The 18570-nt window shown below is 44.1% G+C and overlaps 1 protein-coding gene across 2 annotated transcripts in view; it reads left to right on the forward strand.

Annotated features, from left to right (window-relative positions):
* Positions 1-237: 237 nt before the first annotated feature.
* Positions 238-18570, forward strand: part of LOC147729882 (uncharacterized) — a 157768-nt gene continuing 139435 nt past the window's right edge. Inside the window, exons 1-4 of one of the 2 annotated variants that reach the window (XM_086954795.1) lie at positions 238-533; positions 7430-7556; positions 13604-13714; positions 17910-18020. In XM_086954795.1, coding sequence (XP_086810921.1) covers positions 492-533; positions 7430-7556; positions 13604-13714; positions 17910-18020 — 391 coding nt within the window. In that variant the 5' untranslated portion in view covers positions 238-491. The remainder of the gene's footprint in view (positions 534-7429; positions 7557-13603; positions 13715-17909; positions 18021-18570) is intronic. The other variant, XM_086954796.1, reaches the window with a different exon arrangement.

Here is an 18570-nt window from a genome sequence, read left to right on the forward strand (position 1 = left end):
AAAAACACTGGCATTCACACCACTGATCAATACGTGCAGGTGAGAGCAAAGTTTCATTTTCACAATCCTGACGTTGACGTTCTCACAGTGAGCATGCGCATTAAGGTGAGCCCTTCCAAAATGCCTGTGGTCTGAGCATTCGCCTGTCCTGTCTCGGAACGCTCGCGCTGAAGCATGTGGCAGCAGTGTCACCTGGAGCATGTTTTAGGGGAAAGTGTCTCTTTTCTGCGCATGCGCGGAATATTTTCAGCCGAATCCGAGATAGATGTTGCAGAAGAACGATCAGTAGTACAGAAGTAGTTGCTGGAATGGAAGGGAAGCTTCAATAAAGGGACATCACAACTACTGTTGCCTGAGCTGTATCATATTTAGTATTGTTTTAGCGGGTGCTCCCTGTCTGTCTGTCCTCTCAGAGAAGCTGTGTGCATCTGGTAGCCCTCCACTTGATCCGATTACATCTCTGGTACCAAATATCCATCTGTGGAATAACCATGAAAAACAGAAAAGATTTATCCAGGAATGCGTCAGAGCAGGTAAGCCATGTCATGACATATCCGGTGTAATATGAGGCGGGGAGTTTTTGCTGGTTGATTTATTCATAACCGACTTCCTGTATCCTGTTTATCTTATACGTCTCATTGATCTACCTACGAACATGCTTGCCCCTCCTTGACCCCCCTACTCCACTACGCACTAAAGATCCCTAAAAGTAAGTCCCCTGAAGTTATCGTTTAGACATCGACGTCGATTCACTTAAACGAGGGTAGGGAACTCGATCTAACCTTCGACCCCCCAAAAACATGGCTGTCTTGATCCATTCAACCCTCAGTGGTCTCCTGTATACTGATAACGAGCTGTTGGAGGAGAAAGAGAGGTAATTGCTCAACAGTGCTCTTAGAAGTTGTAAAACATTTCTCCCTGCTGCCATGGGCGTAGGAGACACTAAATTTCTGGGGGGGACAGGGTCAACCTTGGGGACTTTCCAGCGACCCTATACAAATCGCCCATTGTGCGAGACCGTACGCGCGTTAAACGTATACAATCGCATCGTTATGAAGAGAAAGGCAGGCAAGTAGTCACAGTCTGCAAGTATGCTTTATTTTTATTTACATTCACAATAAAGAATGGCAAATTTCACTGTTGTCTAAGTTGCGTGCCAATACATTTAGTTCACAGCAGCACCAACCCACATGGCTGGGCTTCACCTTTGAGGCTTTTGGATACAACGCAAGGGTGGGCAAATGGACTAAAGTGATGAGCTCAAGAAAAAAGCCAGATACCAAGGAACAGGAAAAAGTGGCTGAATACCAGCACAGTCCCACTTTCCTTTGCAGTGTAGGGTGTTGCAGTGACGAACAGCCTACAATAACACCAGTGTCTGTGGGGGGCTGCTTGCATTCTTGGGTCTGTGCTGAGCCCCCCCAAGTTGCTCAGAGGCCCCAGCAGACGTGGTGTTATGTACTGGAGTCTGTAACCAGGCAATGTCGGGCCTAGCCAGGCTGAAAGACATGAAACCTATTGAGTGCAGTGCATTGAAGGGTGAGTGATGTCTGTGTGAGTGCAGGGTGAGCAGTGTCCTGTGTGAGTCCAGGGTGACTGATGTCTGTGTGAGTATAGGGTGAGCAGTGTGCCTGTGTGAGTCCTGGGTGAGTGATGTCTGTGTGAGCGCAGGGTCAGCAGTGTGCCTGTGTGAGTGATGTCTGTGACAGTGCAGGGTCGGTGATGTCTGTGTGAGCGAAGGGTGAGCAGTGTGCCTGTGTGAGTCCAGCGTGAGTGATATCTGTGTGAGTATAGGGTGAGCAGTGTGCCTGTGTGATTCCTGGGTGAGTGATGTCTGTGTGAGCGCAGGGTCAGCAGTGTGCCTGTGTGAGTGATGTCTGTGACAGTGCAGGGTCGGTGATGTCTGTGTAAGCGCAGGGTGAGCAGTGTGCCTGTGGGAGTCCAGGGTGAGTGATGTCTGTGTGAGTATAGGGTGAGCATTGTGCCTGTGTGATTCCTGGGTGGGTGATGTCTATGTGAGCGCAGGGTCAGCAGTGTGCCTGTGTGAGTGATGTCTGTGACAGTGCAGGGTCGGTGATGTCTGTGTGAGCGCAGGGTCAGCAGTGTGCCTGTGTGAGTGATGTCTGTGACAGTGCAGGGTCGGTGATGTCTGTGTGAGCGCAGGGTGAGCAGTGTGCCTCTGGGAGTCCAGGGTGAGTGATGTCTGTGCGAGTATAGGATGAGCATTGTGCCTGTGTGATTCCTGGGTGGGTGATGTCTGTGTGAGTGCAGGGTGAGCAGTGTGCCTGTGTGAGTGATGTCTGTGACAGTGCAGGGTCGGTGATGTCTGTGTAAGCGCAGGGTGAGCAGTGTGCCTGTGGGAGTCCAGGGTGAGTGATGTCTGTGTGAGTATAGGGTGAGCATTGTGCCTGTGTGATTCCTGGGTGGGTGATGTCTATGTGAGCGCAGGGTCAGCAGTGTGCCTGTGTGAGTGATGTCTGTGACAGTGCAGGGTCGGTGATGTCTGTGTGAGCGCAGGGTCAGCAGTGTGCCTGTGTGAGTGATGTCTGTGACAGTGCAGGGTCGGTGATGTCTGTGTGAGCGCAGGGTGAGCAGTGTGCCTCTGGGAGTCCAGGGTGAGTGATGTCTGTGCGAGTATAGGATGAGCATTGTGCCTGTGTGATTCCTGGGTGGGTGATGTCTGTGTGAGTGCAGGGTGAGCAGTGTGCCTGTGTGAGTGATGTCTGTGACAGTGCAGGGTTGGTGATGTCTGTGTGAGTGCAGGTTGAGCAGTGTGCCTGTGTGAGTCCAGAGTGAGTGATGTGGATGGGTGAATGCTGGCTTAGTGATGTGTCAGGGAAGGGTGAGTAATGGGTCTATGAGTGCAGGGTGACTGTGCCTATGCGAATGCAGGGAGAGAGATGCATCTGTGCACTCCCAGAGATGTATTGGCCAAGATACCTCTTTCTCAAATGTGCATAAGAATGCACCATTTGCCCACTCTTTTTTCAAAATGTTCTTGTGGGAGAACCCCCGAATCCCCCATAGGTGGTTGGCCCTTGCTCGCTGCGCGCGATTGTCACAGTGCAGTATTTACGCCTCACCACTTTCAAATGTTACCAGCCGCCCCTGCCTTTTAAATGAAAATACACTATGAAAATTACAGTATAGGCATAAGGTGATCACATATCATTTCACACACTGACAAATCTGAATACACAATGTAATACAGCAATGTCTAGCACCATCCCCTAAATGAATATAAGAAAAAAACCTTTTGACCTAATGTCAGATGTGTCAGTACGAATCTAGTTATACTGAAAACATTGACAGTCTTAACTATCACAGTAGTTTAAGGAAGAAAGTCTTGAAAATTCCCAAAAGGCTTCCTCAGAGTTCTTAAAGAACACTACAGCACGTCAACACAGAGCATTATATAAGTGTCCAATCTGCGGATGGGCTGCGCCGCGCCGGGCCCGAGAAGAGACCTGCACCTGGTGTGCCCAGAGAACCAAAGATGTGTGCGGAGCTGCAGCTGTGTGAGGTGACCTGGGGCCGTGATGTATACACTCACTGCACTGACTGCATGCCAAGAACAACGGTGCGGGAGGCTGCTAACAAATGGACAGTGCCAAGAATAACAGAACAGAAGGTAGCGCTAGCAACCCCAGCCTATGCGTTAAAAACACACGAATGTCCATTTTCGCATAACAATCTCCAAAATCTTTTCCCATCTTCCTACCTCGCAGATATTTCATTCACCCCTTGAAAGCCTTGTAAGCGGCCCTCTGATTAATTCCCAGTCCTTATGAGGTTAGATTTCTCATGTCTCCGCTCATAAAACTAAATCTACTTTGTAAGCCTCATTCAGATAATTAGAAAAGTATCACATTTAAGCAAGAATATTGAGCCACAATGCCCGTGAATAGCCGAATTTAGAGACCGGCCTGCAAACACTAGTCCACGGTGACATTTACACAATTCCAATCTAATAATTACAGAAACACGGCGTGAAAGGGCCCTTTGTTATCGGGAGTTATTCAAAGTGCGGAATTAAGACAGAACATACTGGGCACAATTTAAACAAAAAAGCGACGAGGAGAGGGCTTTCACGCACTATAAATAAAAAAAATTAAAAAGTAGCACTGGCAGCAGAGGTGAGGGCGAGGCTGCTGAGCAGAGGCTCAGGCTGCACTCCAGACTCCACTCAGTCACAACTTGTAAAGCCCACACCCCCACCCCTTTCAAATGTCACCAGGCGCCCCTGGCAATGCAGTGTAACAGCCCTTGCCCCTACTTACAAGTTACAGAGCGTCAGAGCGTGCTGCTGCCTGCAACCCTTCGTTCAAGCGGGCAACAGACACGGGCGAATCAACCAGAGCACTGGCTACAGGCAGCTGAGGTGAGAATTAAATCCTTCCTGGAGCCTCAGGGGTGCTGCGCCACACATAGACATCAAAAGGGCAGAGGCAGGGGGGCGAGTGGCCTCTGACATCACCTTATGCTGTGACTGTCGGATCATTGGCGGCTCACAGACAGGTAACTGGAGAGGCGCCAGGTCAAGTGCAGGGCCATTGATCTGATAGTCACAGCATAAGGTGACGTCAGAGGCCACTCGCCCCCCTGCCACTGCCCTTTTGAACTCTTTGTGTGGCTAAGCGCTGATGGCCTGCCAATCTCCCTCTCAGGAGGTAGAGGGGAAATTTGTTTGACCCCTCGGCCCTTCCGCCCTTGTCCCCTGTGTCCCCCCCACTCCAAAATCTGGGGGGGGGGATATGTCCCCCGCGGCCCCCACAGTTCCTACGCCCATGCCTGCTGCTTCCTTCATGGCCCAGATGCCAAGAATTGCAAGGACAGTGCCAGGTGTTCAGACTGTCATCTCTAACGACACCTGATTGATGTTCACAGCACCACTAAACCACACACGCACCGTTTGTTGATGTCTGCGAAAGGCTGCTTCAACGTGGTAGGTCAAAGTTTAACAGTAAACTGTTCCCTCAAAAACCTAAACCCATTAAATGAATGACACATTTTTTCAGCTAACACTTGCTACCTACCCTTAGATCCAAAATATCCTTTACCAGACCCCGGTCATCCTATTTTGCATGAATGACTTCCTTCAGAGTCTCCTAAAATAATAATAATAATACTTTGATTTGTATAGCGTGGATGATTACCTGTGAGGAGCTCTAGGCGCTGTAGACCTCTGTGTTTTTTTTTATTTTTTAGCCTACCAATTCCATAATTTCCTCGTGGTAGATAAAACTGCTGATATGTGTGGTGTTGGGCCTCAGGCCCTCATGGTGCGCAAATGATTGACACAGACACCAGCTATGTGACACAGACACCGGCTATGTGGTATAGTAAACTGGCCACGAGCACGTGCACCCGGGCCCTTCTATTCGCGGGGCAATGTCACTCCTGACACCCGTGATGGATGGGTGTAGGGGTGCAGTGTGTCCAGCCCTCAAGGGAGTGGCTGGGAGTACAGCTTTCTGCAGAACACTAGAATGTGTCCCGCAGGATACTACCTATCCATCATGTTGCGCTCCACTGGAATGTTGGCCGTCAGCTACTCTATGCGTAACAAAACAATGCCTTATTTCCATTTGTATGTTCATTTTTAAAAATGTTCTCTTCTTTCCCTTTTACTTCTAATGTTGTGTTATAGATCCTTTTACTTTCGCTAACTCATGACTTATAAGCTTCTAACGTCTTTTTAAATTTAATGGAATAGTTAAAAATATGTCTTTCGTAAATAGATCCCTAATAGTAATAGTTTTTCTCACAGTAATCTTATAGAAAATAAAGTGTAGCACTTTTGCTTTAGATTCACAACTTGAATAATTATTTTTAAAAATGTTGATTAATTTATTGTTATTGCACTAGTTTGATGATATTTATTTATTGCGTTTGTTTTAAAAATAAAATATTTCTCATCTCAAATAACAAATTGAAGGTAAAATTCACATATCCATTAAAAAACATACCAACCTACCTGAGCCATGACACCGTCCTAATATTCGGCCAATGTCATAGTTATTATTTTAACCAGTTGAGAGTCCATTTTGTAGCCATGGCCTCCGCTTCTCTCTCACCCAACTTTCTCCCAACAAAAAGAGCAACAGCGCATGGCATCATGATGCAGGATGCGCTGGGGCCCATAACACTTTTTCTTTCCTTAGATTTCGCTTTGATTTGTATCATTTGTTGCTAGCTGTGCCTAGTGGGGCTCACAGGGGACAAGTGTTGCCAGCTTGCGGCTGCGACAGTAAGTCTCCGCAAGACCTGGCTCACTTTTTATTCATATGCTCCTACTACACGATACCACGAAAACTGTTCTTAAACCCCTTTTTAAACAATTGAACTTTGTACAAATAAGGCCTGCATTACTTTATCTTCAAATGCTACACTGTGAAAGTACCTTGTTTTTATGTAATTTTCTAAAAACTGCCTTGAAATTCAGAAAAAGCATGGAAGGTTAATTGTTCAACGAATTATGCCTCCCCCAGTAATATGTTTTTTAGATAAACAGCATATTTATATTCTTTAGAATCTGTATCTTTTCTAGTGACTTCTTGCTCTTGATAAACTGTCTTTTTAACACTGTTTTGAATGTATATGTTTTTTATTGTACTTTTATGACTGTACTGTATACAGTCGAATAAAGGAATCTTGAATTGAATTGAATAGTGAACATGTCTATCGTTGTCCAGGAATTGATAGAGAATTTCAGTATTCCTCAGAATTTATTTTTTAGTAATGGGTGAAATGATTGCTTTTACTACACAATTATCAAATATATTGGATAAAAAGTCATAAGTCTGACAGGCAGTTCTGAAGTAAAACTAATTACATTTTCCAGTACATCAGCACCTGAGAGATTAGCTGAAAAGCTTTTTTTTATGTAAACGGAAAATTGTGTACCTTCATTTATATGATATGTATCTGGCTCCCTTGGAGGTTTCTGAGTTTGGATACACAACCCACTACCTCAAAGTCCTCTATACATTTCTCCCGCGTTCTGCAGTGCGTTTTCAGCTTGGGGAAAAGAAAGTACTGTGTCTCTTAACAGGGTTGCAACCCTTGCAAGAAACCCAGTAGTTTCTTTTCATTTATTTTTCATGATATGAACTAATTTGAAAAAAACTGTGAATGCAGCCGAGGCTCCCCAAAACTATATAAATGTGCAATATAATCATATGGAAATGTATGTTTTTTTTTTTAAAACAGTTTAAAGGCATTCATTCACTCTTGACTTACATTGGCACATTTATATTTCTAGCTTGCTTACAGCAACAGATGGTTAATGTAGAAATGTAATTTAAGAGGAAGTTACTTGTATTTGAACGCATGTAAAAAACCTCTTGTTGCACATAGATTTATCATCGTGTTTTATGTTTCCCTTTTCCATGTTTATTAATCCGTGCTATCAATATTGCTGTTCCAGACACCAGTTACATTTTGTGACGTTGCTGCTTGTTTCTCCGAAGAAGAGTGGAAACTTTTACACGACTGGCAGAAAGAACTTTATAAGAATGTGATGAATGAAATTCAGCAAGCCTTGCTTTCTCTGGGTGAAGTTGTACTACTGTTTATTTTGCTAATGGTCTATAACAATACATTTGTGAAAATGTCATAAAACTCCACAGCTAGGTGTAAAAGTTGTTTTTGCTTTTTTTATGGAAGGCCATTTTATCCATCACTTAGATCTTCTTGTGTCTTATTATAAATACCTCCTTGCTGGTACTACCCATCACCACTGCTAGTCTTCATGATTTGACTGTACCTAGGTCTAGTACCAATAGAATGTAATAGCTGTTCTTCTATCCCCTTAAGGACTCAACGATGTTGCATCAAGGACCTGCTTAGGAAGACTGTTCTTTTACCTGATGATCTTTTCCCAGTCCCCCCATGACCAACTTCCAAATCAGTAATGCACTATGCATTAAATGCATGTTTTCTCTGCGTCATTTGTAGAAATTAATTTGCTAAGACCAATAACTTACTTATTGGTTAATTAATCTTTCCTATACTTCAGTGGTAGCTACCATTGTCTCATCTACTGTCACACTGTAGGTAAAGTCCGTTCTCAGATGTATGAAAGGGCTGTTTTGGAATGGATTTTACAGCCAGTGCATGGATAGGAAGCACCTTCTTACAGCCTCAGTAAATTTAAATCTGGTTTCTGTTCATGAAGCATTACAAAAGTGTTAAAACAAATCCACTCACCGAGCAGTAGTGTGGATAAAAAATGTGAATCTGTCACAGCAATAAGCCTTGACAGTTCAATCTGAACTTTATTGAATGCATGCATTTTATGTTAAAACCTTAGCCCATGAATTCTCTGTCCAGGGCTGACTACCAGCTGCCATTTAAACAGAAACTATGCTACTAGTTTTTGCTTTGTTGTATTGTTCTGCACAATTTGTATAGGTTTTATACCACTGATGAGGCTGCGAAGCCCTCCTGTTCCTCCTGCAGGTTATCTCTAATACTCTTTGGCCTGCTTGGTATTCTCCTGCTGAGAGTATCCAACTCTAAGGGTCTTATGTTATAATATAATAGTCTGGATGACATGTCGTCCAAATATCGTTTACATAAGTAATAAAATATATATTTTTTAAATCTGCACCCAATGGGCTGACATTTTTGTAAAGAGAGTTTAGGAAACAATATTTCTGTCGGGTGATATTTTTGCTTGTGGCATTCTGATGTACAGCAGACACTAATAGTGAGTGTAATACAGCTCAGTACTTTTAGGGTGCACCCAGCAGAGCTTAACTGGGTTCGAGGGTTTTTATTAAATTAAAAGTAGACATAAGAGCAGCACTTACAAGCACCTTACAGACATTAACCTGAAAGCTTACATCAGTACACTACTACAGAGACCAAAACTAACTGTTCAACCTTTTTAAAAATCGGATGCCCTGACATCAGACCTCTTGAGGCGGAAGCCGGGAGGGTTACTGCGCTGTGTTGTGTAAAACTTGAGCTGTGTACTTTGTGATTTTAAAACAAAACTTACACCTTTCCCTGGGCATTTACCGCGCTGCAGTTAGAGGCAGCTGCGGGATTTGTTGTGTTGCCGCCATTCTCGGGACACTGAGGCCACGCCCACCAACACCAGGCCACGCCCCCTCCACACCAGCATATAAAGCGCGCTGATTCGCTAGCGCGATCCCTGACATCAGACCTCTTGAGGCGGAAGCCGGGAGGGTTACTGCGCTGTGTTTTTTAAAATTTGAGCTGTGTACTTTGTGATTTTGTGATTTTAAAACAAAACTTACACCTTTCCCTGGGCATTTACCGCGCTGCAGTTAGAGGCAGCTGCGGGATTTGTTGTGTTGCCGCCATTCTCGGGACACTGAGGCCACGCCCACCAACACCAGGCCACGCCCCCTCCCTATTACTTACCCCCTACTTAATATGTGCAATTTCCGGAAGCGCAGCGGACGAGCGCAGCGGGCGCGCCGATTGCGCGCCAAAGGCGCGCCTAAGGCAAGCCCGTCTGCGCCCGTCCGCGACCAGACCGCTACCGGGGCCAAGCCTGCTGCCGGTAAGACTGAACACATAGATAGGATTGTTTGGACGCGTGAAAACTTATGGTCCCTAAACACTCTGGCCGACACCTGCACTCACAACATTGACCTTGGGTCCTCCAATCCCCTCTATGTCTGTAAGACCTGTGGGTTACTACTGGGCACTCCAGTCGGCAGGAGGGCTGCTCGTTTCACTAAACCACCGATCTGTAAAGACATTAGAGCGGGACTACTGAATTGCAGATCCCTTGCAAAACATGCAGTTGACATCTGGCTGCTTTTGGAAGAGCACCAGTGGGATGTGTTGTTTCTAACAGACATTTTGCTCAACGATGATAACATGACCGCCATTGCACTGGCTATCCCCCCTGGGTACAAAATGTGTTTCTCTAACAGGCTAGGTGGAAAAAGAGGAGGGGGGGTGGCTGTCATATTTAAGGAACAGCTCACACTCTCCTCCTCTGCCCCCACGGCCATCCAGGGTCTGGAGGGATTACACTTTTGCTTTCAGATAGGAGCTCAGCTATCTCTAGCGGGGTTAGTCATCTACCGTCCCCCGGGGGGGGGGGAAGAGCCCATCCTGACCACTCTGATGGATATCATCATCCAGAGCTCCCTCTCTCACCCTCAGTTTCTGGTTGTCGGTGACTTTAATATTCACATGGACAGGACAGATTGTTCCTCAGCGGATTTACTGAGGTCCACACTGAACTCAGCCAACCTTAAACTTATTAATGAGGGCCCTACACACAGAGCGGGCCACACGCTTGATCTAATATTCTCTAACATCACTAATATGATGGCTAACACCCCACTACCTTTGATATGGTCAGACCATTCCCTGATACCATTTCAACTTATAGTAACGGCTGACAAACCTGTGACCAGCAAGTGCTCGTTCATGAAGAGACAATGGAGTAAGCTGGTCCCAGCTACTATGGGTCCACATCTAGCTGAGACCCTGCCGACCTTCTCCTCCAATGCTGACACTGATGCTCAGCTTCTTGATGACTGGATCAGGAATATGCTAACATCTATAGCTCCGGCAACAGCCACAATATCCAAACGAGACTCCCCATCTGCCCCCTGGTTTTCTCAGGAGCTCAGAGTGCAAAAATCGCACTGTAAAAAGTTGGAGCGACTTTGGAGGCTAAATTATGATCCTGCAGAGAAGGCCTGCTATAAGGAAGCATCGACAAAACTGCATAAAGCAATCAGAAAAGCAAAAAAACAGTACTATGCGAACTCGATTCAGCAAGCTGAACATTCAAGTAAAGAAACCTTTAAAATAGTTCAGTCATTTTTCAAACCCATATGCATTGAGAGGGAAGTTCCCCCATCAATCTCGTTTTGCAACAGCATCTCTGACTTTTTTGACTCTAAAATCAAGAAAGTATATGAGTCTTTTGGGCCAGTGAAGACCACGGTTAAATCCGATTTAGCGGGTTTAATACCGAACCGTGCTACCCTGAAACAATTTGATTTAATAGACCTAAATATGGTCATGCGAGAACTAAGTCGCTGCAAATCGGGCTCGCCAGACGACCCTTGCCCTCCTAAACTCTGGAGCCGCATAGCTGACTTTGTGGCCCCCGCTATCCAGCGTATATGGAATCTGTCCATCTCATCGGGGGTGTTCCCGAATATTTGGAAACATGCCACTCTCCTCCCCCTAAAGAAAAAACCTAATGGGGACCCTAAGGATCTCAATAATCTCCGCCCGATCTCCCTCCTTGCAGCACCAGGCAAAATGCTTGAAAAAGTTATCCAGCGGCAATTAAATCAATTCATTGAATACAATAAAACCCTACACGAGACGCAATCAGGCTTTCGACCTGGATTTAGCACCGAAACAGCTTTAATTGAGGTGGCAGAGTCAGTGAGGTGATACTCAGCGATGCTGGTGCTCCTGGATCTGTCGGCCGCCTTTGATACTGTCGACCACGCTATACTACTGTCTCGACTGGCGGAGATAGGTATCCAGGATCAGGCACTGGAGTGGTTACAGTCCTATCTGACTCAAAGAACTCAGAAGGTGGCATTAAGGGATGTCTCTTCTACACCTAAAGCTCTGAGCTGTGGCGTCCCACGGGGCTCGGCTTTGAGCCCACTCTTATTTAATGTTTACCTGGCTCCACTCTTCACGCTGATCGCCAATTGGGGGATCAAGGCAATCTCATACGCCGATGATACCAAATTCGTGTTCCCATACTCAGAACTGTCAGAGGCATCCTTCTTAAATTTCAAGGGGTGCCTACAAGACGTAGCCTGCTGGATGAACACTAATAAACTAAAACTCAACACTAGTAAAACTGAGGTGATCTTCTTTGGAAAAGACCCCCCCCCCCCACCATCTGATTTGTGGTGGCCGGCAGAGATGGGTCAAGCTCCCTCGCCTAGCCATTCAGCAAGAAATCTAGGGGTGCGATGGGATGATAAGTTGTCCTTTGCATCACACATACAGCAAGTTGCTGGCTGCTGTATGAGGAAGCTGAGGAATCTACGTAAGACCCTTCGACTTCTACCAGTTAGCTGCCGAAAAACTGTAATCCACGCCACAGTTACATCCAGGCTGGATTACGCTAACGGTCTGTATTTGGGCCTACCAAAGTACCTTATACAGCAACTACAACTGGTCCAAAATGCGGCTGCGAGACTTTTAATGAGGATTCCGTTCAAGCACTCAGTCTCTCCGTACCTCCTTTCCCTTCATTGGTTACCAGTTGTTAGTAGAATAAAATTCAAAGCACTTACTCTGGCCTTCAGATCTATATACGGAAACTGCCCAAATTACCTGAAAGTTCGACTACCAAGGTACTCCCAATCCCGCTCTCTCAGATCCAATAACCATGTGCGACTGACAGCCCCTAGAGCAAAAAGAGCCCGGCTGGGCGGACGAACCTTCTCGGCCAATGTGGTAAAACTATGGAACTCACTACCCGTCACTCTTCAACAGGCCCCATCTGAAGCCTGCTTCAAACATTTGCTGAAAACCTGGCTGTTTACCCAGCCACGCTAAATGCCACCCTCTCCAGCTTCCGCGGTCTTAACACCTGTTCTCTCAGCGCCGGGACACCTCCTCGTGAGGTAGCTGTTCGCGCTATACAAAATTCCGTATTATTATTATTATTATTATTATTATTATTATTATTGAAGTGGCTGGGTGATGTGGTAAATTCTGATAATCTAATTCCTAAATCAGTAGTCTTGGGGCACCTTATGAGGTTCATAATAACAAACAAATTCCATTATATTTTTAGCTCAGGTAATAATGCTTCTTGATCAAAAGCTCACTTCTTGTTTTTCCTCTAGTTTGTCAGCTCACGATAGATAAATAACTTCATTTACACATATCTCATTTTCAGTATTACTTAGGTAGACATCCTATACAACATCAAATTAGTCAGCTACCTATTGGTTCAGAATGTCACTGAAAACAGGATGTATCATTTAAAAAGCATTAAAAAGTGGCATAGGTATTGCTGTGCTTAAATAGTACAGTACCGCGAACAGCAGGCTCTCATTCATTGCCTATTTTGATCGAGTAGCCCTATTCCTACAAGATGTCACTTAAAAGAGCTAAGGATCCCAGTCCTTGCTTAATATGATTTGATTCTTTGATAGATGACATGGGACAAGATGTCCTAACCTTCTTAAGAGACAAATTTACAACACTCTTCTCTCAGTTACTGCATGTCTCATTGAATTGAATAACACATTTGCAACAGATGCAGTTCTTGGCTACTCTGTGAGTGGTGGTGGTTGAGCCCCTGTATTAACTACTTGCACCATATTTTGCATAGTGAAATTAGCACTTTTTGCACACTGGTGATATCAGTCTTTTCAGAACAGGGAGCAAGTGCCATTTGAACGCTCCACCTCATTGTAGCAAGTGCTTAAGTAGGCCCAATTGCTATCTTGCAGCCGTTTTACCATTTTACGCTCATGTCCAAGTGACCACCCCCATGTATTGCTGCCCAGTATTCAATGAACTATTGACAAGTTCACTTTCTGTCTTTCGAGTTTTCCATAATATTCTTGCTTTTGTATTTTTTAGTAATGGCTTCTTCATTTAATAACAGGTCCTGTAATTGCCACATCTGTCTTCTCACTGAGACCTAAAGGAACAGAAGATCACCATCTGATCGACCATGGGGATGTCCTTGTAGGCTGCAGTATGAACGTTTCTGAAGGTGAGCGTGAAAAACAGACGTGATTTGTTTAGATCCAAAAGAAACATTTTATTTATTTTCTACCAAGTTACAGACATGCTCACAGTCTCCAGCAGAAAATAAAGCCATGATCCTGCAACAGGTGCACCGATATGTGCATTAATACACAAATGAATCTTGCATAATAGGAAACAGAGTTTTTCCTCCAAACACTATGCACTCCCAAAGTCACATATTTTCAAATTCTCTAAGACACTACAATTGAACTTAACAAGGCACATGCACAGTACAGGTTCCCTCCCAGGTTATATATGGTAATCAATATTTATGAATAGGAGAGTGAGTGCTGGGAAATCCTTCCTAGTCATTATTCTCGCGTCAGTGATCACAGTAGTCAAGGGGAGTGAATACCTTATGGCAACGCTATGAATACATAGAACAGATGCTGACTTCTTTACAATATTCAGTGTACCTTATTTTAATAAGAAGACAGTGGCTTTGGGTGCTTCCTCCCCCTTGGTAATAGCTAATATCTGTTGGGTTCCAGTCCAGTTTTCTCATCACATTCTACCAGTGTTGAGAAACCCCAAACAACAAATATCAAAACAAGGGCCATTTTTTTTCTTACAGAGACTTGTCCAAACAAAATATACCTACATGCAACACTCTTTTAAAATGTACCTAACGAGTGATGCATAAAGACATCAAGGTTTCTACAGAGCATTTTAATAATTGGCTAACCAGATGCATATCATGCCACTGTCCTTTAAAAAATGTCTATTCCCATTGTACCAGCCTTTTCCCAGATATTAGGCGGTCCTCTTTTTAGGTAAAAGTAGGTGCAAGTAGCTGGAAAGAAAGTGGAGATTGTCATATGATCTTGTGGCCATGTCTCCCTACAAAAGAGAACTTAAGAGCTATAAAGATCTTGTTCATAATGCACATTCTATCTATTACCAAATTTGCATTCTGTTCTGTTAAAACATTATACAAAAGAACTTTGCAGGATACAACTCTCTGGCTACATTGTGTAGGTAAGTACACCGCCCCAAACTGAAAAAGTCTACTCTGGTTTGACAGAGATTTCCACAACAAAATTGATCGCCTGTTGGTGATTTTTGCTCTGACCTCTGTCAGGTTTTTCTTCACAGATCAGTAAAACTCTGTCATGCCCCTAGTAAGATTTTGGATTTGTTTCACACAACTCCACCTTAGCAAAGTTACTATCTATTATTCCAGGCTCTCCATTAGATCACTTCCCAGCCAAGATTTTCAAGACCATTGTCTCCGCTGTAATAATGGTAATATCACTCCTATGCAATCACTCATTAGCAAGGTTCCTGGTATCAAGTTTTTGTAAGACCACTTTAGTGATCCTACTTTTGAAGAAACCATCTCTAGATCTGGGGATCCTGTAAAATTATCATCCCATTTTTCTTCTCCCTTTCATCATATTAGATTACATTGAAAATAATTTTTTACTTTACACACTTTGATCCGGTTTTCGCCCTGCCCAGAGCTCAGGGACGGTGTTAATCACTGCAGCTAATGACATTTGAATGATATGTATGCTAAAGGCTCATAAGCCTTGACACTCCATGACCTATTGGCGGGTTTTGACATGGTCTACAATGAAATGTTACTGGACAGACTTTCATCTGCTGGCCTTGATGGCAACGTTGTGGCCTGGTTTACTGCCTCTCTTACTTCCAGATCACGATCACAGGTAGTAAAGTTATCATCTTTTTCGGTCTGTCTTTAAAGGTTTCTCTTGCAGAGTACTACATATACCTATATGTGGCATCCCTTACTGACCCAATTCCTCCTTTTACTTCCATTTTTATGCTCACGCAGTTTATTTTGAGGTTAAATGGAGACCTTAATTCATCCAGGAGCAGTTTAAAAGCTGCCTAGTTGCAGCTGGCAATTGAATGAACATAAACTCCCTAAGAGTGAACTAAGATAAAACCATAGCACTTCTGTTTGGTGACCGTTTAGTTTGGTCTCCATCTTTGTGGCTTGAATCTCTAGACTAGGGTTCTCTCCAGTTACTAATGCCCGTAATCTGGGTGTCATATTTGACAATAAGCTTTTTTTCGAGGGCTACATCACTTAACATAATCTCTTCGCAGCGTTTGACATGGTCTCCCACAACATTCCCATGAGAAGACTCCACGACAGTGGCATCCAAAGAGCCACTTAACATAATCTCTTCGCAGCGTTTGACATGGTCTCCCACAACATTCCCATCGGAAGACTCCACGACAGTGGCATCCAAAGAGCCGCACTCTACTGGATCTGCTTTTTCCTCACGGGAAGACCCCAAAGAGTGAGAATGCCACCCTTCACTTCGGAAAGCAAGAGCATGACCTGCGGAGTCCCCCAGAGATCGTCGTTAAGCCTCACGCTGTACAATGTCTACATGACACCACTCCCCAACATCATCCGATCTCAAGACATCACCATCATCTCCCACGCCGATGACACCTAACTCCTTCTCTTCCTGAAAGACAAGACAGCCACCACCAGAGCCAACTTCACCAACTGAATGACCATGGTAGCTGACTAGATGCGAACCAACTGCCTAAATCTCAACTCCGACAAAACTGAAGTGCTGGTCTTCAGTAGCAGATCCACCCCATGGGGCTCCACCTGGTGGCCATTGGAACTAGGACCAACACTGACTAACCATGCAAACAACTTGGGGATCATTCTAGATGTCAAGCTCAACATGACAGCACAAGTCAAAGCAGTGCGTTCCTCCTGCTTCCACATCATAACCGTGTTACAGTTGAACTGCAAGTGGCTGCCACAGAGCACCAGACATGCAGTCAAGCAGGCACTCATCACCAACAGGCTGGACTATGGCAACACACTGTATGCAGGAATCTCCATACAACTCCTACACAGACTCCAGACCATCCAGAATCCCGCCACAAGAAAGCTTCGCTGGCTCCCCATTCACAAACGCAGCCAATTCAAACTTTTCACACACAATCATACAAAGCCCTACTCAACAGTGGACCTGCATACCTCAACAGTCGTATACACTTTCACCGGCCGATCAGGCACGTACGCACTGCCTCACTCTCATTAACTCACACACCCTGCACCTGCAAAAACAGGACAGGAAGGTTCTCCTTCTCATAAATAGCACCCAAAACCTGGAACAGCCTCCCTCAACACATCAGAGCCTCCTGCTCATCTCTTGAGGTCCTCAAGAGGCTGAAAGCCTGGCTCTTGAAATAACACCATGGGGACTACTTGCCTAAATACCGGCACAAGCACTGGGATAGCCTCAAGGATGATTAGTTCGCTATCAAATAAACATAATATAACATAACTTGCCTCAGTCTGTGTTTTTTTCTCATGAGGGTCCGAAGGGAAAGTCTTATAGCTTATTCCTCATCTCTCTATCCAACTTTTTATCCAGACCCCGACCATAAGGAGGTTTGATTATTGTAATGTGCTATTTGTTGGGCTCCTGTCTAATTTGTTACACAAACTTCATCTTATAACAAATGTGTCAGCTAGGCTCGTAATGGACATTCCTAAACAGGCTTCTGCATATTTCAATTACTTTCGCTGGCTTTAAATTTAAATATGATTCCTTTTTACTGCGCCATGCTTGTGCGACAGGGCCCTTGAAAACCCTCTTATTCTAACTAAATGACCAAGTTGTTTATAAGTTACAAACCATCCAGAAAGCTTTGTTCTTCATCTGCCGTCTTGGTCACAGTCGCCAGGGTCCATATAACATGCTTCGAAGACCGTTCTTTTCCAATGCTGTCTGCTCTTGCTTGGAACTGATTGTTCTTTGCCAATCACACTGAGTCCTACATCTTACGTTTTGTTTCGTAATCCTGTAAACTTTTAAAAACTCCTTTTTAAACAACAATTCTAGTCACTACATTTCTGCTACACGTGCTGCCTAATAGTTTATAGCTCTGGGACACCCTAGGATATCTGCGTGCCTGATAAAATTAAATGCAAATACATTTCTTAATATTTCAGATTGTCCTGCTACAATAAAAATGCTATTGTAGGCGTTTTCTGTGTAGAATTTTGTAGACATTGGAAATACACTATTTATGGCAAATCTTTGGGATGTCAGAAACACTGATTTACAGAAGTCAGAAAAACACGGAGAAATGACTTCAGAAATTCACAAAAAATAAGTAATAAAAATCCGAATTATGTGTTTATTTATTAATAGGTACCACTGCTCATTCCGATGTGTTGCTCAGAAAAACAGGACAAACAAAACAAGCCCAGATGGACCATGAAGACACAGGTCAGAGTGAAAGCTGTGATGGTACCATTGCAGGTGAGGAAAAAGACATGGGGAACTTAACCCAAAATGATGATGTACACGAGGATTCATATATTGTACTTAACTAGATTACAATGGTAAAAACTGTTTTTAAGAACCTTCATATTGCACAGAAAAGGAATAGTTAGCATAAATCCGAGAGGTTCACCTGTTCTGCTACAAAAGGAAAGCAATTTTTCATAAAAATTGGATTTGAAAGTCTTGGAAAATGCGATACAGGAACCCCCTCTTTGCTCTTCGGGCATTATTCTCCACTGACCCACTCTTTCAGGATATTCATGCTTCACCTTCTGTAAGACTAACTCTTTCAAAGATCTCTGTTTGTTGTCAGTAACACACTTCTGAACGTATTCCTTTTGCCCTCCAGGTTCAATCTTTCTTAGTCTTTATTCCCTCTGGTATAATACATCTGATTATAAAATAGAACATGAACAGGGCTATACATGCTCTAGTTTCATTGTAATTCTCATTCAAGTGGAAACAGGAGTTTCCTGTTGAATCTGTATTAGAAGTTATTCAGTAAATCTACAACTTAAACTTTAAA

Source organism: Lissotriton vulgaris, chromosome 2_1 (genome assembly GCF_964263255.1).
Source record: "Lissotriton vulgaris chromosome 2_1, aLisVul1.2, whole genome shotgun sequence".
NCBI lineage: Eukaryota > Metazoa > Chordata > Amphibia > Caudata > Salamandridae > Lissotriton > Lissotriton vulgaris.